This window comes from Callospermophilus lateralis, chromosome 14 (genome assembly GCF_048772815.1).
Source record: "Callospermophilus lateralis isolate mCalLat2 chromosome 14, mCalLat2.hap1, whole genome shotgun sequence".
Lineage (NCBI taxonomy): Eukaryota > Metazoa > Chordata > Mammalia > Rodentia > Sciuridae > Callospermophilus > Callospermophilus lateralis.
In genome coordinates this window covers 19,745,911-19,773,166 of record NC_135318.1, presented here as the reverse complement: position 1 = coordinate 19,773,166, position 27,256 = coordinate 19,745,911, and the positions used below count along the sequence as shown (strand labels likewise).

Below are 27,256 nucleotides of genomic sequence, written 5' to 3'. Positions count from 1 at the left end.
GAGCAAAGGGTCCCTCGTCAGTGTATCCCTGTTTCCCTGGAGCCCTTGGAGGACCCAGGCTAACCCCACCAGGGCTTCCACAAGGCCAGTCTCATGCAGACTATACCCCTTTCTAAGAGCCTAGATGCTGTTCCCACCTAGGTCACCACAAGCTTCCTGTGATGGAGACACGGGGGGACACACCAACACAGTGTTTTCCCCCAGAGAGCTTGCTTTTCTTTTGAACTGCAGGATTCAGGGTTGAACATAAAAACCTTTGCCTCAGTTTATGGGACACTGTCTCGTTGGTCCCACAAGGCCCCACTTCTGCGTGTACATATGTATGTCTTCTCTTTTAGCCCCATCTTTCCCTCCATATGCAACTGCTCAAATGTATGAATGCATATCTTTGGGTTTCTTATGATTTTTGCAAGATCTGTACTGTTGTCTTATAGAGCATGTGTTTGTTTACTTAAATGGCGATGTGTTCAATATTTAATTTTCTTTCCTGCCTTTTCCACCGTGTACTATTTTTAAGTTCCATCTGTGTAGTAGAGCGTTCCATGGAACACAGCCAACACAGGATGGTGACAAACCATCCTGGTTTGCCTGAGACTGAGAGGGTTCCTGAGACACAGACTTTTACTGCTAAAACTGGGAAAGTTTTGGGAAAACCAGAATGAGTTGGCCACCCTACACATATCTCACCTGCCCACTTCATCAGGGAGGGACCCCAGTTGGCCTCCAACTCTCCCCCACCAAAAATGAATTTTCTCACGTACATGTCTTTTGCACCTTGGTGAGCATCTCTCTGGGATGTACACCAGGATCTGCAATCGCTGGCTCTTAGAGTTTGCATGCACTTAATTTGACCCAGCACATCCACTGCCTGTGCTTCTACCAATGGAGCATACAGAGTCCTGGGTCTGGCTTCCTGATTTTCACCAGGCCAACAGTGATATCTCATTGTTCTCTGCCCTTTTCCTGATTGGGGTGGTTGTCTTTTTCTTGTTGGATAGCAAGTCTGCTTTGTATATTCCAGACAGCAACCCCTGTTGGTTTAAATACTGAAAATACTTTCTCCCAGTCTGTCATCTGTCTATGGACTAGGTCTATGGGGCTCTTCATTGACCAAAAGTCTTTAACCCTTAATGTTTTCCAGTTTTTATGAAGTCTTTCCCCCTCCTACACGTCTTAATGTTTAACCCTTAATGTTTTCCAGTTTTTATGAAGTCTTTCCCCCTCCTACTAATTCTACAACGTTTTCTGATTGTATACTTACATCTCTTCCATTACATTTGGTGTTAGATAGAGGTCCAGTTTTATTTTTCTCCATTTAAGAAATTGCTTTTCCTAACATCAGCTTACTAAACCATCACCTTCTCTCCACTTACTGTCTCTGGAGGCCTGGGTCTGAGCCTCCTGTCCTATCCCATTAGTCTACAATCTACTCTGGATCTTTGCCACAATGCCCGCATGAATATGGCTCTTCTGTGTGTAGGTTAATATCTAGTGAAGCAAGTTGTGTTTTCTTACTTTTCTATTTTTTTTAAAGTAGTCCTATATGTGAACCTTTATTCTTCTGGATAAATTTTAAAGTAAGTTTATCAAGTTCTTCCAAAAGTCAGCTGGGATTTTGATTGAGATTGCATTGAACTGAAAAATTAACTTAGGATGCTGTTGGGTGTTTGTAATATTAAATCTTCTATTCAAATGACCTATCAGGCTTTATTATTATTTTGAGTTTTCTATATAGAAATCTTAGATCATCTTGATTATTTCCTAGATACTTTATGTTTTTGATGATATTGTGAATGGTCATCTTTACTTTTATTACTTTTTTTTTTAAAGTTGATTATTGCTGGCATAGAGAAATGCTTTCAACTTTTTTCTAAATCCTGCTCTTTTTTTTCTGGCAACCTTGATGAAATCCTACTGATTCTAATAATTTGTTTATTGATTCTGCTTTTCTTAAGCACATGATGTATCATATGATCTACAAAAGAAGTGTTTTGTTTCCTCCCGTCTGATCTTTACCATCCCCGCCCGGAGCTTTCTTATCTTTCTGTAGAACCTTGGACATGATCTCTAGTGCTATATTAAACAGCAATGTGTTCTTGAAATAAAAGAATATAAATGCATCTAAAGTTTGATCATTAAATGCAATTATTGTAGTAGAGTTTTAATATCTAACCTTGTCTTACTAGTTATCTAAGAGTTTTCATCATAAAACATCATTAAACCTTATCAAAGTATTTTCTTAAACGATTGAGACGATCACAATTTCACTCCTTTAGTACATTTTGTAATGTATTCGTTTCTAACACACTGTTAAATCCAGTTAACAAATATTTTTACTTAGAATTTTTGTAGAAAAGTTTCACAGTGTTCCAGAATTTCTGGAACAACTCATAAGAGGAATTCTTCTTCTTGACATTTTGGAAGATTCAAATGTAAAAACATCTAAGGCTGGAGTTTTTTGAGAGAAAAGCTCTTTGTCTCCTTTTTCGATGTATCTATTTCTTCTTGCATCAACTTGTCATTTTTATATTTTTCTGGGCATTTTAAATTTCATTTGGGTTTTCAAATTAATTAATATGTATAAGATCATAATATTTTGAAATTATTTTTAAAATCTTTATTGTTTCTATTAGTTATTGGCCATTTTCTTCCATAGTTCATTCATTTCCTTGATTTCCCCACTTCAGGCCACCTCTCATGCTGATATTGTCTAGGTTAGAATTTTGATTCTAAGTTCTTATGATGTGTGGCCTCCTTTTCTTTTATTCATCCCAGTTTTCTTTTTTCTTCCTTAAGACAACAGTCTTCACCAAGATCTGATCCCTTTACTGCTCTGATCTCTGGAAGCTTCTCTTGGATTTGATTCTCATTTGAGTATTTCTCCCAGAAGTGTTTGTGATTTGGGTCATTTTGTAGCATGCCTTCTAAAGTGCTCATACCCACTCTTCTCTTCAACCCAAAGGACTCACAGAGACCCATGCCCAAAAGATCTGTAAATTTTTTCTTATTTTCTCAAGCTTTAGAGTTTCACAAGATGTAAAATTCTAGGTTCAAAGTTTTGTTCTTCACAATTTCCAAAGTATGATTCCATGTGGCTGAGAAGTCTGATGGCTTCCTGATGCTTATAACTTTGTTATGATATAATTATACATAAAATTTATTTAATATAATAAATAAGTATATAATTTTTTAATCTTTGGTATCATTAAACTGTTCTATATCTTCAGGTTTTCCTCATTGTTCCTGTCTTGCCTTATTAGTGAGCCCTTCCAAATGTCTGGCCTTTTATCTTTCATTTATTATAGAAAATTCTATCTCCATTTTTTTTCAATATTCTTTTCATTCTTTTATTCAATTTTTTCCTCTCCTCTGCCACCTGCATTGTCAGATGTCAGTTCTTCTAACTTCCAGCGGCCACATCTCTGAGCTCCTCTATTATTGTTTCTTAATTCTTTCCTGATGTCTTCTGAGGAAGCCCTTCAAGTTGATCTTCCAGTTTACAAACTTGCTCTTTCACATAAGCACGTTAATATTATATTCCTGGTCCTCATTTTATATCGCCAACGTATTTCTTGGTGGCCCGCTTCCTCCCGCAGGCTGCTGTTGGTAAGGACTCTGTGCCGTCTTTCTTCTATAGGAGAAGAGCTCACCAAGTCTCTCTACTTTGCTCTAACAGTTCACCATGTCAGGTCTGGTGACAAGTTTTGGACACAGGTCTCTGTGAGTCCTTTGGGTTGAAGAGAAAGAGGGTGTGAACACCAGGATGGGAGCCCCAGTCACCCCAGAACCATGAGTCCCTCTACCAAAGTCGGAGTCTCCTCTCTGAACTTTCTAAGGGAGTCTTGGTTGGCAGAAGACAGTCTAGATTGTTAACCACCTGCCCTGGGAGTTCCATAAGAGCAGGTGAGAGCTGCTGGTCAGTCAGTACCTATCTTTGTTCTCACCCCAGCAAGGCTGTTGCCACCATTTTATCAATGAAGGGAGGGGCAGCAGTGATCCAAGGGAATGCCAGGGAGCAGGGAGAGGGAACTCTCCTCCTACAGAGCTTTCCTCCACCTAGTCCCACCCTGACCTTCCCTGCACCTCTGCCCCTCACCAGATAGCCCCCAGTCAACCTCAGATACAGCTTAGCCTGGGTCTTCTGGGTTTCCACACTCTCTCATCTGTTTATTACTTCCTAGAATCCATATCTCCTTCTGCTACAGTGATTTCTGCAGAGTAACTATGGGGCAAAAGCCAACAAACAGTCCTAAGTCACCATGTTGTAGTAATCCAGAAGCTTCACACGACCCCCAAATAACTGACCCCTTCTTCCTGGCATTGCCTCACACACCTGGCTCTGTTAGGGCAGAGAAGGACCTCATGGCAGACTTGAGGCTCCAGGCTGAGGGGCCATGCAGAACTAGCTGTCTCTCCTGCCCCTGGGCCTAAGCCACACGTTGTGCCCACAGGCCCAGAGCTGGTTGAAGGGAAAGCAAGGCCTGACCTTCTCACTTGGGCTCAGGAGCAGCCAGGGGCACAGATACCACTGTTTTCCAGGTGGGTACAGCCCCAGGGACAGTTGGATTCCTTGTTGAAAGTGAATCACCAGAGCTAAGGGAGGCTTCTGTCCTTGCCTCTCCCCATCCTGACTTTCATCATGGCTTTTAGCCTCAGGTACATTGTCAAAAGCTGCTAAGGATGGGTCTGAAGTCTCTCTGAGATGACAAACGGAAGGAGGGATCTTGTGATGAAGGACCCATCACTGCCTACTAAGCCAGCCTGCAGGAGGCCTCAGGCTTGCCCCATTACACAACTTGCCCACTCCCTTCCCCTCCTGTTTTCCTCAGCGAGGGCCCCAGAGAGGGGAACAGTGTGTTGGTGAAGATGCACCAGCTTGGCCCAGCTCCCCATGGGCCTGCCTCTCCCGGCCTCATCAGCCAGGTGTAGCATCCAACTTCCTCCTTCTGAGACTCCCAGGGGACAGGTCAGCCCCAGCTCCAGCCAGCAAGCAACCTGATGCCCCTTCCAAGGGCACCGCCACCCCTTTCCATGCACTGCACCCGGGATACCTGAGCCACAGATAAACATGACATTCAGAGTTAATCACCGTGTCCTTCTTGCCCAGCCCAGATCAGGTGGAGACTGTCTCTGCTGTCCCTGAGTCTCTGCATGGGACCATGTCTGAGCAACTAAGGGCTGCCAGCCCCAGGGTAGAGACACTCTGGATTCAGAAGTGGGTTCTCTATAGGAGCTTAGGAATGGGGCCGCCTCCAGGGCAGTGTGTAGAGACCACCAGGAGGAGCAGGGGCCAGGGAGCTGGGACAGATGCACTGAGGAAGCCTTCCCACCCTTCCCTCCTGGGGGGTCCCCACAGGAAGACTGAGACAGCCCCACCTGCAGCAGCCCCCTGCTGCTTCCTGAGCCATTCTTCTATCCAGTACCCACAAGAATTCACAGGTGATGACATTCAGGCTCAGAGAGAAGGTCCTTTACAAGGTGACAGAGTGGAAATGGCCAAGCTGGGATTCTAAGTCCACACTGAGATTAGATTCAAAGCCTTCTCAGGATACCGCAGGTGGGCAAGTCCTATCCTCCCTGGCTGCCCCCTGAATTGGCCTGTCAGGGGTTCCAGAAAAAGTCTGGAAAAGGTCCCCTCCTCTGTTCAGACGAGGGTGAGAGTTGTTATGGGGCTAAGCAACCTGAGTGGGCAGGAGGTGGCTGGAAGAAAGACAATGCTCCTGCAATAGTGGGTGGAAAGAGAGCCTGGGTGGTGTCCCCTTTCCCAGAGGCTGGAAACCTGAGATCCTCCATTTAACCTACAACTCTGGAGAAACCAAGAGGGAGGGAGGCCCAGCCTTTGTAGCCCAGGAGAGCAGGTGCAGCCATGCTGAGTTCACCTCAAGCTGCTCTGGTTTGGCACTAACACAGACCGTGTGTGGACCAGACCCCACAGGAGAGGCCAAATTAACAATAGTACTTGAGCAAGGATAATAAGAACCCCTGCTGTTTACTGAGCATCTAGTATGTGCCAAGTAGGGCTGAGAGTTTTGCCAGAGCATTACACTCACTATAATTCACCAAGTGGCCATCATCCAGGTCATAAGGAACCACACCAGATTTCAGTTTATCTGATTTATCTGATTCCAGAGCCTAGGGACATTTGCAAAATGGACAAGACTCAGTCCTACCCCAAGGAGCACATCCTAGTGGGAAGATGGGCCTAGCACAGATAGAGATGAACCATGGGCCTTCTGAGTCCAGGAGAAGGAGATAACCTCAGCCTTGGGGTGGCAGAGGAGAGGACCTGGCCCCATCCGCCCACTTCTGCTCATGGAAATTGTGGGCTGTAAGCTCTCTAGGAGCAGCAATATGCCAGCCTTTTCATCATTAGCTGGCATCCAGCGTGGGTCTGGGAGAATATTGCCAAATAAAAGCATGAAGGAAAGCCTGGCCGTCCACTAGACTGGCACCTGTCACCCCAGGCCTCTGCTCAGGTCTGCAGGGCTCAGCAGAGCTGGTAGAATGTAGAAGCTCTTAGCTTTGGCCTGGGTGAGATAAGACATAGGCAAGGCACAGACATGATGGCTTAAAAGGGCCTTAGAGGCCACCTAGTTTAACCCCCTTGTCTCACAGTGGAAGAAACAGGTCTAGAGGGACGAAATAAGCTGCCCATGACAGCTGAATGACAAGCAGACTGGAACTTGAACCCAGGCCTTTCAGCTCCCAGGGCTGTCTGTTTCTATCACACCCTGTGTCTTTGCAGCACATATTCATACCACCCGCAAACAGAAGACAATCCCTTAAGGATGCTATCTTGCTGGCTGAGGACAACTCCAGGACTAGTCAGTGATCGAGCTGGGCACAAGCCAGGTCATTCTCCACGCACATCAGGGACATCTCTCTGCAAAGCCTCAGATCCCTGGGGCTGATAGGAAGTGGAACCCTGCACCCTGGCCAGCACCAGTCAGGTCAGGGCTAAGCCTGGAGCTGGTGAACTGGGTCATGACTGGACACTTGAAGGGCTCCTGAGACCTCTCCTGGCAGAGATCCTCTTTCCCTCCCACTACCCTAATACCCACCTCCCTACTCCTGTCAAAGGTACTATTGCAGGCTACTATTTCAGGTTAGTGTCTGTCTCCAGAACTATCCAGAAGCATTCCCAAGACTAAGAAACACCCCTGCATCCCTACATCCCACAAGGTATCATGCTCAGGACCTGGTATGCAAAAGGTGCTCAGTAAACATGTGGCCCAGTAAACCTGTGGCTCACCGGCTTGCAACATCTTGAGCCCCAGTGTTTAGCTTAGCTGCTACCTGGTCCTCTGGCAATACCAGGCACATGTCCTGGGTCTGAGATGGAGAGGGGTCTTAGATGACATGCTGGGTTTCTTTGGCCCAGTCTCAAGGCCATCCGTTTTCAGGGAATCCTCCAAAATAGAATATACCATCCTCAGCTCTGGCCACAGAATCACGCTGGTGCTGCCCAGGCTGGAGAAGTGGCCCCTGGACCCACAAACCTGCAACCGGGCCATGTCTGTCACCAAGAAGCCAGGCCTAGCTCCAGTTTCTGGAATGACCATCATGATCACAGCCATTATAATAAGCTACTCTGTTAACTGGGAACTCACCATGTGCCAGGTCTGTGCTGAGCGCCTGGCGAGCCTCATGGTTACCCCAAGAAGTGCATTCTGTTGCCATCACACTTTAGAGAGGAGCACTAATCTGCCGAAGTGCACTCCACAAGTAAGGAGCAGCACTGCAGTTGGGTCTGTCATTTGAGACCTGTTTGCAGAGCACCTACTGTGGGCTGGATCCTGCAATGAGTGTGGGGAGTCCCCAGTGAACCCGACTAAAACCTGGGTTTTAGCTCTGCTTCTGCTCTGACTGCCCTGAGAGTGACAGTCAAGGCTGTCCCTGGAGTTCTCAAAGCCAGTGGAAAGAGAGGAGCAAGAGAACTGGTGCATGGGGAAGCCAGGCCTGGAGCATGGAGCCAAGCTCTGCCTCTGGTGACAAGTGTCCTTGACATAGTCTGATACTTAGAGCCACAAGAGAGCATAGGGGGGTGTCATCATTACCTAGTGCTGTGAATGAACCACCCTAAACCATGACTGACACAATCTGTGTGTGAGTGTTGCTTATGGTCCTGTGTTGATTGGTTTGAACTGGATGGTTGTTCAGCTGGAGTTCCATGGGTGCTGCTGTCATCTAGGGATGACACTTTGGGTCTCCACCTCATGGCCTCATCCTCTAGGGACTCTATCTCCACATGGCCTCCCTCCAACAGGACAGCCTAGACTTCTTTACATGCCACTGTCTTCTAAGAGGGTGAAAATGGAAATTCTAAGAGCCACACAATATCACCTCTGCCATGTTCTGTTGGCGAAAGTCAGCCATGGGGCCAACCTAGGATGCAGGGAGACACCCTAGAGTACCACAGACATGGGTCCTTCAGGGTTTCCCCTGTGCCCAGGGTTAGGTGACACTCTCACCTGTTTTACAAATGAGGACACTGGGTGGCAAGGAAAGCTGCTCAAGATCACGGAGCTGCTAAGTGGCAGAGCTAGGACTTGAACCCGGGTAGCCTGGATCTTGTCTTAACAACTAAGCTGTATGGCCTCTTACTTTAGGCAAATCCTCACTGGACCCTGGTTTCCTTATCTGTAAAGTGGGGGTTTGATTATATAACATGTGTAAAGTGCATAGCCAGTGCCTGGTCAGCACTCAATAAGCAAATGTTGTGTTACGGCTGACAACCTAGAAGGATGGCCAGAACCGCAGGCCTCTGAGTCAGCCTCAGGAGAAGGCCCAGCAGAGTGGAATAAGCCGGGGCCAAGCTCTAGAGACTTGGGTTCCAGTCCCACCCTCTGCACCAACCAGCATTGCGCCTTTGGGCTCCTCCCTTTCCTGCATCTTCGCTGTGTGGCTATGAGCCGTGTCACCAGTGCATGGTGTTCTGGGTAGACCTTCTGGAGACCTTCCTTCAGAAGCCCTTTCCCTTCAATCAAGTGGTTCAGGGGTTAAATAGCATTGTCAGAGGAGGGGTGCAGTGAACCAGGCTCCCCCCTGAGGTCCCAAAGCCCCAAACTTCCCACCTCATCCTGTTCATTCTCTGCCATGTATGGACACACCACCCCAGTGGGTAGCAAAACAAGACAATGAGAAATGAAATCAGGATGAGAAGAGCAAAAAAAGAGAGAGACAGGAAAAACTGACAGGCCATGGCAGATGAAGAGTCAGAGAGTGAGGGAGAGGAAGGACCAGGGAGATGGGCTGGACATGTATAGAGGTCCCACGGGAAAAAAACAAAACCAAACAAATAATGCCTCCATCTCCACAGTGCCATGTTATTTACCAAGTCCTGTCACCTGTGGTTGCATTTGGTTCTTTCAACAGAGGTGAGGTAGATATTTATCTTAGTCCAAAAATACAGTTAGGAGTGGGAACCACCAAGAGGGAGAGAAAGAGAGAAGCGGATGTAAGGCAAAATGGATGTACTAAGTAGAAAAAGCAGAAGAAGAAAAAAGAGAGAAAGGGAAAATAGAGAAATGAGCAGAAAGAACAGTGTAGGTAAGAAAATAGGGAGATGGCTACTGACCCCATGTCCACTTGGCCAGCTGGCCTATGGTTGGGCCCTTGGGTCCCCACCAGCTGACCTGCGCCCAGCAGTGGGCCAGCAGAGACCCCAGGAGCTCCCTTTACCAACCCCTTGGCCCAGTCCATCGAGTTTCCTGGGAATGACTCTCCTGCCGCCCTGGCATTAACCTAGTTAAGCCGCTCTCCCTCCATGGTGCCATTTCCTCCCACATCTCGGCTCCCTCCTGTTCCTTCCTTCCTTCAACACCGAATCCCACCAGCAGCCCCTGGGGTGGATCAATAGGCCTGCCCGCTTCGTTCCAAGAGCCCAATCTCGGTGGCTCCCCAGCACTCTCCCCTCACCTAGAGCTAATGAGCTGGGCTTTCCAGAGCCGCCTTATTTCCCAGCAGCCCCATCCAAGCCGCCTCATTACGCCAACCCGCCTGCCAGAGGCACCAGACAGCGGGAGCCCGAGCTTCTTAATGAGGCCCCGGAGGCCTCCCAGCTCTCCCGCTCCCCTCCACCACCTCCCACCACACCCCAGGACCCTCCCTCCTCTGCCTCTTCCTCCCTCTCATGCCCACACCAGCACCCCCAGGACTAGACCAGTCCTGAAGGGAGGTGACAGGAAGACCATCTTCCTGAGACAGGCCTGCACACACCTGCCAGACCAGCCCAGTGTGCCCCCAACCCTCCAAGTCCCCTCCAGTCTGCAAGAGGAAAGCCCAACTTTGGAAATGGCGAGCCTGCAGCCTGGGCCTGAAGAAGCCAGCTCCCCAGCGCCCTCAGCCATTAGCCATCTCCACATCATACCATTTCCCTGAGCCCCAGCTTGCCTGTCCATAAAACAGAGAAGGCACTATTGGCCTCTTGGGCTGTTGTAAACGAATTAGTGCACGCAGACTTCAGACCCCCACACAATGAAAAGCTCTCTATAAATGGCAACAATTACTACTATCACTGTTATTATGTACTACTGGCTTATGGAGCAGTCTGAATTGGAAAGGGTATAAAAAGGAAACTTAAACAGTCATTGCCTCCCACCTGTCAAATCCCCCTGATGCCATCCTCCAACAGCATTGAGCAGCTCTCCAAGCCCTGGGGCCATTTTGGTTATCCAAAGTCCAGCTAGGAAGAGTGTATACCCTCACCCAGCACCTGTTTCTACCTGGCCTTCTCCCCATCTCTTGTGAGTGGGGTTCCAGATGTGGAATGGATGGGGACCCCTGCTCAGACCCTCCGAATCTCCCATTCCAGCAGAGGGAGGGAGTGAGATCATTCTGGATCCAGAGCTTCTGGCTCTGTGGCTATAGCCCCACAGCCTCCTCTGAGCTGAGGACCCCTGTGTATTAGGAAGCCCTTGAGAGAGGGTTTCTGGGCACTTCCTGCCTGCAGAGCCTAAACCACACACTTGCCACACCCAACGAAGTGCCCTGGGCTCCTGCCCTCTGTGCTCTGTGGGTCGCCTAAGAGGCAATGGGAAAGGCCCGCTGGGTCACTGCCCGGGCAGATGCTACTAGGAACCTGCATGTCAGGCTGTCTTGCAGGTGCCCGATCTCTATGAACTGCTTCTCCAGGGGATACCACAAGAACACTAGCCCTCAGGATGTGATTCTTTCTTCTTTTCCCTTCCCGGTCTTCTTTGCTGTCCCGTGCAGGAGGAGGACTGGGTGAGGCTGGGGTAGCAGGTCCTTTGAGGAAGCCTTGCTGACCACTGGTTTCTAGCCTCTATGTTGGGCCCTTGCTGCCTCTTCTAGGGTAGTGAGAAAAATCCCAGCCAAGTTCCGATTTATCATTATTATTGATTTAGGGAGGACTCCAAAGGACAAGGGTGACTCTAGAAATAGCACATTGGGGACAGGCTGTGAGTCTGACCCTCCTAACACTCAATAGCTAAAGCTTGTCCCCAATGTTAACACTGCCACACGGGGGGTGGTTTGACCTGCCAGGGCAGGGTCTATGCTGGTCAGAGTGAGTCCACTGGGAGAGATCTGGAGGCCCACGACCAGTCAGCACACACCAGCGCCAGGTCACACCCACAGTCATTGCTGTTGCCCTGGAGACCGAGTCACAAGTCCTGGTAAGGTCTAGGTTCTTCCACTGCCCACGTGACCTCTGAGCACCATCTGTGGAAGGGAGTGGTCAGCCACCCCCGTGATGTGACTGTGGGGATTAGAGTCCAGCTGAGTATTTGTCCCTAGGGAGCCCTGGACCCTTGTGAGGGGCAGGCTGGCTATGGCAGCCCCTCCCACCCTCCACACCCCACCCACTATTTCTACCCAAGGCCACAGCTTTCCCTCTCTCCCCAGACATTCCGGTGGCCAGTGGCCAGCAACATTGACAGAACCGAGATGCTCGAGATTCAGATTTTCAACTACAGCAAAGTCTTCAGCAACAAGTAAGTGTGGGGTGGGGTTGGGGGCCTGCCCTGCTCCTCCGATGACCCTCTCTTTGGGCTCAAATTGGGACCTGCACCCCTGGCCTGCCCTGGACAGATCTTCAAAGACCAGAGAGGTCTTGGGCTGGTCTCTGCCTGCCATTCTGCTCCTTCATGATGTCCTCAGAGGACCCCGTTTCAGAGTAACCATTGTCAGCCAAGAGCACCTCACTTCCTGTCCACCCTTCCGTCCCCAGCCCTGCCCAGGCTTCCTGTCCTTTTCTTTAAGCTCCCTCTCTACCCTATGCTGGGGGGACAGCAACCCATGAGAGAAGCTAGAGACAGAATGGCTGATACTGTCCTACTGGCCATCTGTGGCCTTGGGAATGAACTTGTCTCACAGAAGCTGGGAAGCAGTTGGCTGATGGTTTAGAAGACAAGCTTGATCTCAGATCCCAGGTCAGTCATCTACTGTGTGCCCTGGGCGGCTTCCATAACCCCCCTGAGTTCAGTGTCTTCGTGTGTCATTTACCACAAAAGGCAGCTGTGAGATGAATGAGAGAGAGTCGTTCATTCATTCAACAAGTGTTTACTGAGCACCTCTGTGTGTCAGCACAAAACTGGGCACTGGCCTCAGGGAGCTTTCATTCTGGAAAGTAAGTACGCCCTCCACATAAGCATTGTCACTATGAGGTGTCCCATAAGGGTGTCCCCTTTTTTTCCATGTGGCCTAGAGAATTCAGAAGACCTTGAACAATTTAGAATTGTGGTTAAATGTAAGAAATATAAAGTTTGGATTCAAAGCTTAAGTAATCTTGGCTTCAAAAATTAGTTGCTCCTATGTAAGCTGGAGGAGGTCATGTCTTAACTGCAGTGTGCCCAAAAAGGTGTGGAGATATTCACTCAGTGATGGCTCACTGTGACTCAACAGTGGGAGGAAAGTACAAATCAAAAATAGCTAACTGAATCCTAGATCATATCAGTAGAAGTAGTTCAGTCTGAGCCAGGGAGGATGAGGGGTCCACTCTTCTTATATCGGTTGCAGAAAACTTCAATAGGCAACACCTGGGGTTGCCTGGGAGAAAGGACTTTAAACCTTGCTTTATGACAAGAGAATGCAAGCCTAAAGGAGAAGGTCATAGAGGACATATTCATCTGTTCACCTGTCCATCTACTCATCCATCCATCCATCCATTCACCTATCCATCCATCCACCCAGCCAGTCATCACCAAACATCTACTGAAGGAACACCCTGTATCAGACAGACACCAAGCCAGTCATTAGAGGGGCTAAAATGAAGGATCAAGGCACAGGCCATTCGTGTGAGGTTTGTTGCCATGGGAAGAGGAAAAGAAAACATGTGCTCAAGCAAAACGAGGACCAGGCTGCCTTGCTGGAGGAAGCAGATGGCAGAGAGTCAGGGCGCTCCAACCAACGCACCGCCATGGGAGCCCCCAGCACGGGGAGAGAGTGAACCCAGAATAGACCACGTGGGGATGTCTGAGTCAGGAAGGGCTGGGCTTCATGGGCTGCAAGGAGTATTTGAGTCAGTGGGATTTATTAGGAGCCCTTGAGACCTCTGAGTGTGGAGCACAGGCACTTCTGGGCTTCTGGCAGAGCTGCAGGGAAGATACTTAGGGCCTGGAGGCCTCCTCTTTGCCTTGAAGGGGGTCACAGCATTCAGGCAGCTGCCTCTGGTAGCTACAAGAGAGGCTGGTAAGAGACACCTACCTCTCCAGGGATCCCCAAGATGAAGCATGGCCTTCTTCCCTGGGGTGAGATACCCAAGTGACCTATGAAGACAGGAGTCACAGGAACAAGAGAAGGGTCCAATGCAGACCACGTGGATGTGGGGGAGGAGGCAGAATCAGAAGCTGAGTGCCAGGAAGGGTACCCAGGAACCCCAACAGGGACCAGTCCACAGATGTCAGATCATCCATGAGCCTTAGAGCTCAGAGAGCAAGCCCCGTGCCACACAGGGATATGCTGGGAGTTAAGGCTGCACACAGGTGTCCTTAGTGCCGAGAGAGGGAAGCCCCAAGGGGCTCTGCTTCCTATCCTTCCCTCCCTACCCTTCCTGTTCCCATCCAAGAGAAGACAGGGAAACCCTCAAGAGGGGGCCAGGCCTGATGAGAGAGGGTCTTCAATTTCTCAGAAACCCAGAGAATGTCCAGGACACTGTGGGCTGAGAGATGGGATGGGGGTAAGGAAAGACGGCTCGTGGAGACACAGGCCTGTCCTGACCTGGGCCAGCTTGTGGGGAGGGGTGCTTGGAGTCAGGTGGGGCTCAGGGGTCCCCATCCTGGAGTCGGGGCTTTATTTCCCAGAGCCAAAGAAAAGGCCCACCTGCCCCCCACCTGGTGGTCTAGGGGTTTCTGGGAGATGGAGACAAGGTGGGAAAGAGGGAAGCATCCTAGTCCAGAGCAAAGAGTCTTCCATGTCTGCTTGGCGCTGCCTGGAACAAGGGCCTCCTTCCAGGAAACTTGAGCTTCCCAGGAGGACGAGATGCTGGATTCAGAGTTCTTGGGCATCCTGCTCTGCCTGTCCAGGATCTTGAGGGGCAATGGCCTGGCCCAATTGTCAGGCTCCTGGCTGCTGAGGATGCCAGGGTCCCTGAATAATTCAGAAGCCAGGAGCGCAGTGGAGGCCTGAGGCATTTGACACCGGCTCCCAGGGGGACACAATGAATTATTGATAGGATTCTGGTGCCCAGTTGCCACTCTATTGTGGTCAGTCTATAGACCCATCTACACTGGGGCCTCCTTCCCTACTGGCTAATTACCTGGGACCCCTGGCCCTGTCCTGCAAACCAGGCCCATCCACAGGTTCTTCCAGTAGGGTTCTTCCTGATGATGGGTGGTGTAGCTAAATGGCCCACATAAGGGAAGTTGCAGAGGGTGTGGGGTTAACTCCCAGATCCTTCACCCAACAGCCTGGAGGGAACATTCCCAGAGAAGGCCCTTGCCCATGATCACACGGCAAGTTCAGGGCAGAGCTGGGTCTTCAACCCCGACCTCCTGAGCCCTAGGCCAGTGCTCCTTCTCACAGACCACATGGCCTCTTACCTCCATTTGCCAGAAATCAACCCTGCTATCCAAGGGGTAGATAAGCCCACCCTTCCTCCATCACCTTGGGTGCTGCTGTCCTGAGCTGAACCACCCAGAGGAGAGAGACCTGCTGTATTTAAGGCCAGGCTGCACAAAAGGCAGCTGGGTGGGCAGGGTGGCTCTGAGGTTGCCACAAGGGCAAGAGCCAAGGGCTTCCCTGCCCCATCTTTCCTGGCTCCTTCCCCAGGGAATGCCTGCGAGAAGGGCTGATGGCGGCATTCCCATTGTTTTGAAGCTGTTTCCACGGCAAGCACCCTGTTTTTTGCTTATAGACCTGTAAAGGGTGCAAGGTTTTGTAAACTTCTTTTCTTAATATTTTATGTAAGACTTAGATACAATCAATTGTCCATTTCAAAGAATATTATTTTTATTTGGAAGGGGCTCTTAGGAGTCACTCCCTGGAGGTGTGGCAAGTTGATCCCTTTGAGGATGCCCAGCTTCCAGGCTGGAGCCAGGCTATTCAGGCTCATGAGGCTGCAGCAGAGGTGGGAGGGTCAGTGGCAGCCTGGATCTGCTTCCAGAGTCCAGCCTGCGAAGGAACAGCCTTGCCTGGGCCCTCCACCCTGCCCCAACTCAAAGGAGTGTCTCTGTACATCCTCAAGGGAAGCAGGTGGCATGGCCTGAGAGAGGCTGGAGCACAAACCAGAAAGCATACAACTGCCAGGTGGTGGAATCTCCCTTAGACTCTGCTGGCTGAACTCATATCTGTCTGACTCCAGACTCTGGCTCATTCCACTGTCCACACTGGCCATTTAGGGTGTAGGCAGGGTTGGGATTCTCCGGAGATTAAACTCAGTCCTCCTGAGGTGCGATGAAGGCCATGGAGAGGGGCCTAACAGTGGGAGCCTCATGGAGTAGTGGGGTCCTGGTGCCCATCACTGGTGTGTCCAGCAGAGGTTCCAAAGCCTGGTCAGGGAGGTTGCTTCAGACATCAGCGCTGGACAAGCTGTCCTCTCAGGACCCTCCCAAGTCTAAGGTCTGAGACTCAGGCAAGGGAAGCCCCAAAGGCACCAGAGGCTTCTCTGAGCACTTGCAGGTGAACAGCTCCTTCCTGCCCCCTGGGGGTGTCTTGTCACACTGCAGTACCTCTGCTGATCCTGGGGAACTTTCTTGGCTGTTCCTGGGCCTATAAAGATGGGGACAGATGTGCCTGAGTTCTAGCTTGCAGCATGTCCTGGTGGAGTGACAGTGTCCTAAAGAGCCAGTCAGCAAAGTGTGAGAGTAGGCAGGTTCTCAAGTGTGCACTGCAAGCGGCAGCATCAGCGTCACCTGGATACTCCTCAGAAATACACACACGGCGTTTCTCCAGCTGAGGAGACACCAGGATGGGATTGGGCCTTCCCTGGGGCTGGTCTAAGAAGAGGCTAGAAGCCCAGTTAGGTTTTAAACTGGAGGGGTGACGGACAATTTCACCTTCAGGGAGATGGGGTCAGCTGGCAGATGGGGCTCTAAGCTCTGGAGGGAAACATTTCCTATGTCTCCAACATGGCTGCTCCCAGCACTTCTTCTTCACACAGATGGATTTCCCACCCACTCTTTTTTAAATCAGTGTTCATCCTCCATAGCCCTCAGGATGGTATAGACATCGAACACGTCTCAGAGTTCATATGATAGCTCACCTCACACCTCACCTCACATCTTTAGGGCCACGTACCCTCATAGACATGCTGCCCTGGCCAGATGTGACATTAATTATGTTCCTGTCTCCTTTCTCAGCCCCGCCCTCCTCCTCTATAAACCAAGGGCAGCACAGTTGACCCCCAGGAGCCTTCCAGCTCTCACACATGGTACATATCCCCAGGGTCTTTGTTTCTTCTACAGAAATGGGGTATGTGTTCTAACGGACCCGGATGGAAGCACCATGTGAGTTCACCTCTCTGAGGACCCTGCTCTGCCCCAGAGCAACAGGGCAAAGGGGACACCCACTGTTGCTCACTAATTCAGCCAACAGATATTGAGGTCTCTGAGCATGCAGGAAATATCAAATACAGGCAGGACATAGAAACCACCACCAGTGTGGGCGTGAGGACCTCATGGTCAGTAGAGTAGAGGAAAGGGACCAGGGTGAGGAGGAGGGGAGGGAATTGCTGGGGAATTATATTGGCCAAATTATATTGTTATATTTTGTGTATGTACAAATGTGTACCAACAAATCCCACCATTTTGTAGGACTGTAATGTAGCAATTAAAAAATATGTGGAAAAGAGAAAATACCACTCACCCTGGTTCACAGCCTAGAGGCACTGCACAAACAAGGACTAGTGCTTTGGGAGCGGTGACCCTGTGCTAGGGACCTGATGAGAACTTCAACAGAGCATCTCACCCACTTGGTGAGGTAGGGGTTGTTAGCTTAGAAGCAAACAGACTCAGAGAGTGTAGGGGAGTTCCAGGGACAGAAGCCTCGCTGATGTGAGAGCTGGGTCTCAAACCCCAGTCTCTCTGACCACCAGACTGTGCTTCTAACCCCAATGCTGCATGCCTGTCCCCTGCTGTGTGGTTGGAACATGGGATTCTGCAAGGCGTGGTATTGGTGATATGCAGCCTTACCCATGGTTTCAGAGGTAGAAGGGAGGAGCTTTGTGTATCCAGCAGCCTCAGTCCTTCCCAGAAGCCTCCACACGGACCCCTGGAAGCTGCTCTGGAGGGCCTCAGTGGAAACCCACTCCCACGGGCCCTGGCCCCAGGCCGTGAACTTTATCCCAGGGTTCTGCTCCCCAGACTCTCCTGAGAAAACAGGCCTCACACATACAACCACACATACCACTCCGGGGCCATTATCTCTAGCACCAGCCAAGGAGTCCTGTCTCTTTCCCAGCTTTTCATGGCCCTTGGGATGCCAGCCTTGCTCCTCACTGTGGCTTCTTGTGTGAAGCCACCATGCCTCCTTGCCATTCACAGGCTGATCGGGACTTTCCGCATGGTGCTGCAGAAGGTGGTGGAGGAGAACCACGTGGAGGTGACCGATACTCTGATCGATGACAACAATGCTATCATCAAGGTGGGTGTGACCAGAGTCCCTGGACTTTCCCATCATAGGGGGCGGGGATCTGCTTCACTCCCTCTCCCCGATACACAGGGTGGTCTGGAGAGGGCCTGCATGGCAAGGCACGGTGGGCAGAAGAGACTGAGGACACTGGTAGAGACACTCAGTCTGGTGACCGGTGCTGAATCCTCTGTGGCATGGACACCCCAGACCTTCCTACAATGACAGTGATGGGGAAGGGCGATGGCAGGTGCCATTCCTTCTCCTCCATTGAGACCTTCCACTTGGGAATCACTAAGGAGGCTTCTCTCGTCATCATCTGAAGCCAGACTGAGCCCTGCTGGGCCCGGTACCTGCACTCTGTGCATCTGACTTGGTTCCTCTCAAAGGCCAGTCATTTTGGGAGGGCAGGGGCCTCATTTTTCACTCCACTTGTCATACTCCAGCCCTTCATCCTGAGCATAAGCACCCTAGTGACCCCATCTAGCACTTAACACATGTCCTAAGAAAGGAGGGGTAAAGCCCTGGCCACCCAGCTCCCAGGCTCTGTTCTCACCTGTCCCTTCCAGCTCTTCCCTGGACGCTCATGGGCAGTTGGTATGGTGGTGAGGAGCCCAGCCCCGGGTATGAATCTTGGTTAGGCCACCTGCTAATGGTGACTTAGGCAGGGAACGTGTCATCTGCAAAGTGAACAGAAGTATGGTATCTACCTCTCAGGATTGTTCTGAGGATTAAATGAGAACACACAGGAAGTGTTTAGAATGGGAGAGCACATAGTAAGGGCTCAATAAATAAATAAAGTAATACTGTTAACTGTCATTTCCTGACCTCATGTGTGCAATAGAGGCTGTACCATGGTCCCCACACCACCACCTCCAAGGGTCTGCATAAAGTATGTAAATATTAGAAAGAGCCTCAGAAGGCAGCCTCTGAACCCAGAAGGGAAGGAGCCCCCTCTGAGGAGTGCTCAGAGTGGGGCAGAAATTCCCACTGTGGCTTGGCATCTCAGAACATGGCGTCGTGAGAACAAGGAGAACATCTGGGACTTCTGAGCCAGGCCTACTCTCCCTCAGGCCAGGGTGGGCTTTTTGAAGTTAGAGGGTGGAGTCTCAGCCACCACAGCAAGGGGAGAGGGGATGCAGAACAAGCTGTGGACACCAATGGGAATGGAAGGCTTGGAGAAAATGGCAGCCTGCGTGAAGAGAATATAGTGTGGGAGGGAAGATGGGAAAGAACCAGGAAATGGGCAGGAGCACAGCCACACCTGGATTTCTAGAACACCATCTAGGATTTCAGCTGAGATTCTCTAGCAGATTCTCTAGCCCATACATCATTCACCTTTTCTGCCATTTTATGGATGGGAAAGCCGAAGTTCAGGACGGGGATGGATTCCAAAGTTAGAGAGCTGATCTACATCAGTGGCAGCTCTGAGACCCAGGGCTTCCAAATCCAGGTACCATTTCCCACTGCAACATCCTCAATCACACCAGAGAGGTCCCATTGGCTCAGGGAAAAGGACATGGGGCTTATAATCAGGAGCCTGAACTCAAATCCCAGCTCCAGCATTTCTGAACTGGCCATAAGCATGTTGCTTACCTCCTGATTTGTTAGGCAGGGTAGGTTGAAGTGTTAGGATCGAATGAGTTCACATGGAAGCCTCTTAGCAAGACACCTAGCACCAGGAGGGATCAGAAAACATGTGCACCTTTCCCTTCCCTTGGGAAATGCAGGCTTGGCCATTAGGGGATCCAAGTGCTGAGGGAAGGCTGCCTGTCATGATGCATGAGCAGGTCACCCCCAGAACTGTGTGGAAGGGCAACCATGTCCGGGAGGCCTCTGTTCACCCATGTAGGTTGAGGAGGGAACTTGCAGGAGTCTTCCCTATGCAGTGGGGGCAGCTGGAGCTAGTGCCCAGGTAAGTGGCCAAAGGACACAGAGTAAGAATCCCATCAGGATTCTCAACTGTTAAGTCTGGGCCCAAGTTTGGTGCTCTATTTTCTCCAGAGGAAAAGCCCAGGATGACCCCAAGATCCCTTCCTCTCCAGGTAGGATGGTGGGTGTCAGAAGAGTAATAAGAAAGACATGCTGATTCCATGTAAGGTGTCCAGGGCCTGGGTCCTCACCTGGAGGGCAAACTTAGCTCATTCTGTCACATTGCCAGGCAGACCCCTCTCAAGCCTACAGGCAGCCACAGTCCTGGGGATGAGGAAGTGACCTCATCTTTGGGGACACTGAATGACACTTTTGATTATGTACACCATGGACTCAGAGCCCACTGCCAGGCTCACCTGTCCAGGGTGGGGCCCTGATCTTGGGCACCAGAGAGGAGCAGAGTCAATGCAGTGGAATTGGGGGCCAGTTCCCATAGAGCTGGCCAAGTCTGCAGTGTCAATCTTCCTGAGCCTCCTTTTTCTCATCTGCAAAATAGTCAGGGGGATACTTCCCCCTCACCTTCCTCCAGTAAGTCGGGGTGAAGGCATTTCATGAACACCACAAAGGAGCAGAGTTCCCCGGGGCCCGCGATGGTTGGCAGCCCAGCTGCTCACACCCCTCTCTCCCGCCAGACCAGCCTGTGTGTGGAGATTCGATATCAGGCGACAGACGGCAAGGTGGGCTCCTGGGATGACGGAGACTTCCTGGGGGATGAGTCTCTTCAAGAGGAAGAGAAGGACAGCCAGGAGACGGATGGGCTGCTCCCTGGATCCCGCCCCAGCTCCCGGCCACCAGGCGAGAAGAGCTTCCGGAGGTAACAGGTTGGGCCCCTCCAGCTCCCCACTGTTCCCCAAAGACAGGGGGAGGAAGCCTGATCCCACTGGAAGGCCCCCCCAGGCCTGTCCGGGCTCAGAGTGCAGGGCTGAGTTGCTGCAGAAACATACGAAGCAGGCAGAGGTGTTGGCAAGGTGCCTCACCCACACCCCCAAGAGCCCATGGAGGAGGCAGTGGGGACTCAGATAGGGATCCCACACGGATCAGAGGCCTCTCTCAGGGTTAAGCTCTAACATGAGGGGAAGGGGCTGGACCTCCTACTCCTCGGGGAATGTGAGAAGGAACAAGGAGGCCTTGGCCTTTCTAGTCCAAGACCCAGCAGGGCCAACCAAGCCCAGACAGCCTGGCCTGCACCCTGGCCCAGTGAAGACATCCTAAAAAGGGAGGCCTCTTCCTGCCAACAGTCCTGCTTGGGACCCAGCCTCTCTGCTAAGAATGTGTCTAAGTGGGCTGGGACTGTAGCTCAGTGGTAGAGCACTTGTCTCTCATGTGTGAGGCCCTCGGTTCCATCCTCATCACCACATAAAAATAAATTAATAAAAATGAAGATATTGTGTCCATAAACAACTAAAAAAAAAAAAAAAAAGAAAGAAAGAATGAGTCCAAGCAGGCGTGGTAGCACACATCTGTAATCCCAGCAGCTCTAGAGGCTGAGGGAGTAGGATCAGAAGTTTGAGGCCAGCCTGGGCAACTTAGCAAGACCCTGTCTCAAAAAAAAAATAATAATAATAAAGGGCTGAAGATGGAACTCTGTGGAAAAGCCCCCATAGGTCCAGCACTCCCCCAACCCAAGAAAAAGAGTCCTGGCACTTCTGTGGCCAGAATACATCCCTGTAAATGTCCTGCCGCCCACAGACAACAGGGAGCTGTGTCATTCCACAGGCGTCCCATGAGCCTGCTCACATGCACTATTTTTTTCGATAAAGGAAATGCAATTGCATTACTCCCCGAGCCCAGAGAGGCCAGATCGAGGCTAGGGTAGCAAGATGGCCACGGGTTCCCGGATGGCTGGAAACGGTGTGAGAAATGCCCATAAGCCTAAAGGATCAGGCTGTGTGAGAGCAGAGATCCTCCAGATCCCTGGAAGCATCTCCTTCTCATCTCCTTCTACCCTTTCCTTCCCAAATAAAGTTCACTCAGTCCCTGTGCTGGAAACACACATACACACACACACACACACACACACACGTCCCCAACTAGTGCAATGGAATTGATTCGCTTCTACCTTCTTCACACTTGAACTTTTTCATGCTTCTTTACCCCTCCATCCCCATCACACACACAAGCTTAAGAAACCTTGAGTCTGTCTTCATTGGGCCAGCCATGGTCCCCCTCAGACTCTAAGCCTAAGTGCCAATTCTGCCTCTTACTAGCTATGTGGCCCTGGGCCAGTCACATAACCTTTTTGACCCTGTCCTTTCAACTTTAAAATAGGAAGAGCCATGAAAACCCCAGCCCTGTTGTCAGGAGAGCCAAGGGGACCCTCAAGAATGAGTTGTAATCAAGGAGCCAAGTACTGCCAGGGAGGGATTGGTGACAATTGGTTCTTTGTCCTGGACCATGCAAAGGATCAGGAATGGAGTTAGAATGCTGAGGGGAGGAGCAGAGACCCAGTAGGGCCGAGGAGCTGCTGACACTTGACTACCACTTGGTCCCCATCCACCGACTGACTCCACTCAAGAAAGAGCTGAGCAGGGCTGGTTCAGAGACTGCAGGAGGCCTCTAAGAAAGGGCTTTATCAGGACATGATTAGAAGCATAGGAGGGCCATCAGTTGTAGGGACAGGAGTGCTGACCTGAATCACGAGAGCTACATTCCATCATGACTCTGCCACCCCCCAGCTAAGTGACTCTGGGTATGTCACCAACCCCTCAGGACAGTAGTAAGCATGAGTTCAGCAGATTGGCATGCTGGGCCCTCAACTCTGACATCCTGAGGGACCCAGGATGCTCTGGATCCTGTAGGTAGCATCCATAGGAAGCAGCTCTCCTGGGAGCTCCTGGTAGCCAAGGGCTGGCTCTGTAGGGTGTCTATAGCACAGGTAATGCCCAGCCAGTCCTACAGAAGGGGGCCTAGAAAAAACAAGATGTAACTTAGTTCTGAGACCTCCAGAGAGTTCTGGGCACCAAGGACATAGAGCTAGAGGCTCCTCCCACCCTTCCCCTCAGCACAGCCCGCCATTCCCTCCCCGCCCCCACCTTCACATGGCTACTCCCAGGAAGCAGCAGCAGGATGAGGGGTTTCATCCAAGCCACTGGGAACTGAGCAAGGGTGACAGCATCTGCCAGAGCTTCTTGTCTTCCAGGTGCCACCACCCTGATTGGAGGGCAGGTGAGAGCACACACTTCCCCGGCCTGCCATGGGGGCTGCCAGTCCAGGCCTAAGAGCACCGTGGGGTTGGCTATTGTCACCACACCCTGTCTCCAGGCCTTGCAGTCAACCCCCAACCCAGCCACTGCCTGTGAACCCTCTGCTCCCACAGTTCCACCTCTCCTAGGCCCAGCTCAGTGGCATGACCTCTGATCTATTCTGCCTACATCTCTAGTCCCTGCCTCCAATCAGGGGCCTCTAATTCCTGTCGGCTCTCATAAAACTCTCCCAGGAGGCAGAATCCTGCCAGGATACAGTGCAGTACAACGAGAGCCTCCCAGCTCTGCTGTTGGAGCCCACCTTCCCATATGTAAGATGGGCTCCCCGACGCCCACAGGAGTGTTGGGAGAAGTAGAGGTAATCGTGTGGTAACCATAGTGCCTGGCAGGTGACAGGTGATCAGGCAGCACTCATTTTCTTCCTCTTCAGGCTCCACATTACCCTGACCCCAAATGAGCAAGCAGCACCTTTTGGTCCAAGTCCCTTCTCAGTGCTGACACACTATAGCAAGGGCTCTTTGAATGTTGTCCACACAGGAGATTCGGCCCCCTGGGCAGAGACAGGAGTCTCATTTACCCCACTTCCACAGCTCTCAGTGTTGCAGGGAAGGAACAAAGTACTAACCTCACAAGCCCTCTGCTTTCAGGAGCACAAAATCAGGGTTCAGACCCTGTATGTTGGCACACATTGCCTCAGTCTCTGGAAAGACAGGCGACTTTGGCCCCAAAGACACAAAAATGCCCATGTGTTTACACACATTCACATGCATACACTTTACGTGACACCAGGGAGTGGCACACGGCGCTGGATGCTGACCTCTGTTGTGACTCTGCTCTTAGAACAAAGAAAGGAGCCTCAGCTTTAATCTTGCCTGGACATTTTCTCCAGATTCCCTGTACTCTGAAACATTTGCCCCTTCTCGTATTCTACCTGCTCTAGTCCTCCAACCCTCCATTACCTGGGACCTCCTTCTAGGCTGCTCTCTGCCGAGTCTCATTTGGGAGGAGGAATGACAGGAGGTGTTCTTTTTATCCACCTATGGACATTCTTCCACTCCAGTGGAGATCTGCAGAAGCCAAGGACCTACCCATCATGTCTGGGACAGAATGACACGTCATTCTTTAAAATACAAAAATGAGACAGGCACTGGCAGCCAGGCATGTGTAGAAGGCCAGGGTCTGTGAGAGAGGTACACAGCTGTGTGCTAGGGTTGAGTATGGCAGGTGTGTAGAGGTGCAGTACACCCTGCCTCGCCCTCAGTGTTCCTTTATCAGTGCCCTCCACTCCCAGAGAGCTAGAAGAGCCTTCCCTGCATCCCTTCACCAGGCTGGCTCCAGACCTACAGCAGCTTCAGAGGAGCCAGGATCAGCCAGTCATGCCCGGATCACAGGTGAATGGGGCTCAGGAGATTCCTCTCCAACCCCATTGCTCCACCTGATGTTTGGGCCACCCCCAGCCCAAGACCTAGTGAGGCCTAGCACTGTGAAGTACCTGGGCCCTAGTAAGCACTAGAATCCCCACAGGGTCTCCATGTTGATCCTGCTGTTCTGTGGCTGCTTTTAACAATGAAAAGAGGGATGGGGCTTAAAGAAGAGGTAGAGCTGAGCTAAGGCTGAGTGCCAGACTCACACAGAGAATGCTAGAATGCTGGCTGAGGAACAAAACTTACCCAATCAGGAAGGGACACCAAAACCACCATGTAGACTCTAGGAGGGAGTTCAAGTTCACCCAGGGCTTCCCGGCACAAATGGAACATGAAGTCATGGTTTGCTGGCAGACTGAATAATGGAGCCTGAGCCTCTGCAAGCTCACTTGGAAACAGACAAGAAGAATGTCCACTTCACAAGGCAGATTAACTATGGCAGAGCCTGCTGCTAATGTTGACAGCAGCAGTAACAGTGGTTGTAGTAAAATCACAAAAGTATTCTTTCTTCAAAGAAAGACATAGCCCTTTCCCTTCTCCATTTCCTCACTCAGGGAGTATGGGCCTGTGTGTGTTCCCTTTGTTGGGTCTGAGGCCTGGAATAGGTAAGGAGGAGAGAGGAACAGAAATCCCCCACTGAGTGAACCTAACATCTCTGTAGTTTTAGAGCAAAGACCAAAATAAAAGAGAAAAGCCTCAGTGCCTGTTGTTCAGCACACTGAGTCCACCCTCCTCTTGCCCACTCCCCAGTGTTGGACCTCCCCTCCTGGTTCCCCTGTTGCAAGGGGTTGACAGATTCTCCAGGGTCACAGCATTCTTTAAAATACAAAAATGAGACAGGCACAATGGCATACTACTATGATCCCAGCTACTGGGGGGGATGAGGCAAGAGAATCCCAAGTTTGATGCCAGCCTGTACAACTCATTTTGAGGCCCTGTCTCAAAATAAAATAAGGACTGGGGTGTAACTCGGTGTTAGAGGGCCCCAGGGTTCAATCACCAGTCTGGGGTGGGGGTGGGGGAATGCACCTCTTCCTCAGAAGCTCAAATGGCAACTCAGAGAAAAGCTACTCTCCTTGGATTAATGTGAAGATGGAGATCAGCAAATTTCCCATTGAGCAATGGCTCACTGGAGCCCCTGCTCCCTTGAGCAAGCCCTAGCAGCCTTCAGAGGCCCTTGTGGGTGCCCATAATAACCAGACCCCAGACCAGTCAGGCTGGGCCAGCACAGGGCTTCTGAGACAGTGTCCCCACTCCCAGTGAGCTCTTCTGTACTCAGTAGTCTCAGCTGACTGTGGCAGCCAGAGACCTGGATAATATTGACCTCTCTGAATTACAAACTGATCTGCTTGCGTGGTTAGCCAGCTAGTGCAGGACATTGACCGAGTGTCTGGAGGTCTCCTGAGACTGAGGTGTCAGGGTGTGTGATCAGGTCTACCAGGGCAAGGTCTGTGTCAGGACAGTATGTGAGAAGGGGGAAAATCTGCTAATGGTTATTTGCTTTCTTTCCTTCATCCTCACTGAGGAAGCATTGAGAGGAATATTCCAGAAGCATTGCTAGAAGCCTCCCTAAAGGAACACCATTCTTCCACTGCTCTGAGCCCTGGAGTAGTAGCCTACCAATTGCCCCCATCCCACCTTTCTTCTCAAAGGCCAGATGTCCTCCTAACACACCCCAGTACCCTTAACCCTCCTGAAGAAAGTTCAGCCCACTATTTCCCTGAAGGACCCCATCGCCTGGGAGCTCAGGATGAAGGAAGGAGGTGGGAAAAGAAAAGGCCCTGGAGAACCTGCAACCCACTTTCCATAATCACCAGCCTGTAGCCTGGGGTAGAAGGGATCGGCTGGTACCCAGGCCCTTCCCCTCTCTGCAAGGCAAAGCTGAGGGCCATGTGATCCCTGCCCAGCACACTTTGGTTTGTTATAGCAAAAGCTGTGGGTGAGGGTCTGTGGGACAAGGAGGACCCTAGGAAGTATGAAGGTCCACAGGGCCAGGGGCTAAAACTGCAAGTGTCTCTGGTCCACATCCTCTCACTTGCATCCCCTTGTCTCCTTATTTCTTCTCCCTACTCAGCAAAGGCAGAGAGAAGACCAAGGGAGGCAGAGATGGCGAGCACAAGTAGGTGTCCCAGGCCAGGGCAGAGCTGGTGGGTGCCAGCTCCTAACCACAGGGCTGCCGAGGGCGGGATGGGCCCATCTGAGGGTGCTTAGGCGTGGGCTGTCCTGGTGCAGCCAGCATGGGAGCATGCAGGGTGAGGGAGGTCAGTCCATGGACCATGGAGGGGGGTGAGGAGAAGGGAGGGGGAGGGGGGGCGGGCAGGTGGCCAGGCTTTCCAGTTTCCACTCTTGGTTCTTGGGAGTGACCCCATCACCTTTCAAAAGTGTCCTGTTCTTTGCCCATATCTCGCTCACTTGCCACTTCTGTGAGTCAGGCCTTTAAGCTTCCCTGCGAGGGAGGGTAAGGCTCGAGGCAAAGGATGGGATGCAAAAGAAGCCACTAGACATCCCCACACACACTGCCACCAGTCTAGCCAGGCTGGACAGTTGGACATACAGCAGTGGAGGCCCAAGGAGGACAGGCTCTGGACACTAGGTGGCTGTAGGGTGTGCCAGAGCATGATACCCAGAAAGCTAAGGAGAAATGGCCACTCTCTGGTGGCCTCACAATCTCCA

General features: G+C 51.1%; 1 protein-coding gene across 1 annotated transcript in view; it reads left to right on the top strand.

The window, feature by feature from the left end:
• The window catches only part of Otof (otoferlin), an 87,585-nt gene that overhangs the window by 20,634 nt on the left and 39,695 nt on the right, over window positions 1–27,256 (top strand). The window contains exons 4-7 of the mRNA XM_076833887.2: window positions 11,866–11,954; window positions 17,940–18,039; window positions 20,589–20,770; window positions 26,658–26,702. Coding sequence (XP_076690002.2) covers window positions 11,866–11,954; window positions 17,940–18,039; window positions 20,589–20,770; window positions 26,658–26,702 — 416 coding nt within the window. The remainder of the gene's footprint in view (window positions 1–11,865; window positions 11,955–17,939; window positions 18,040–20,588; window positions 20,771–26,657; window positions 26,703–27,256) is intronic.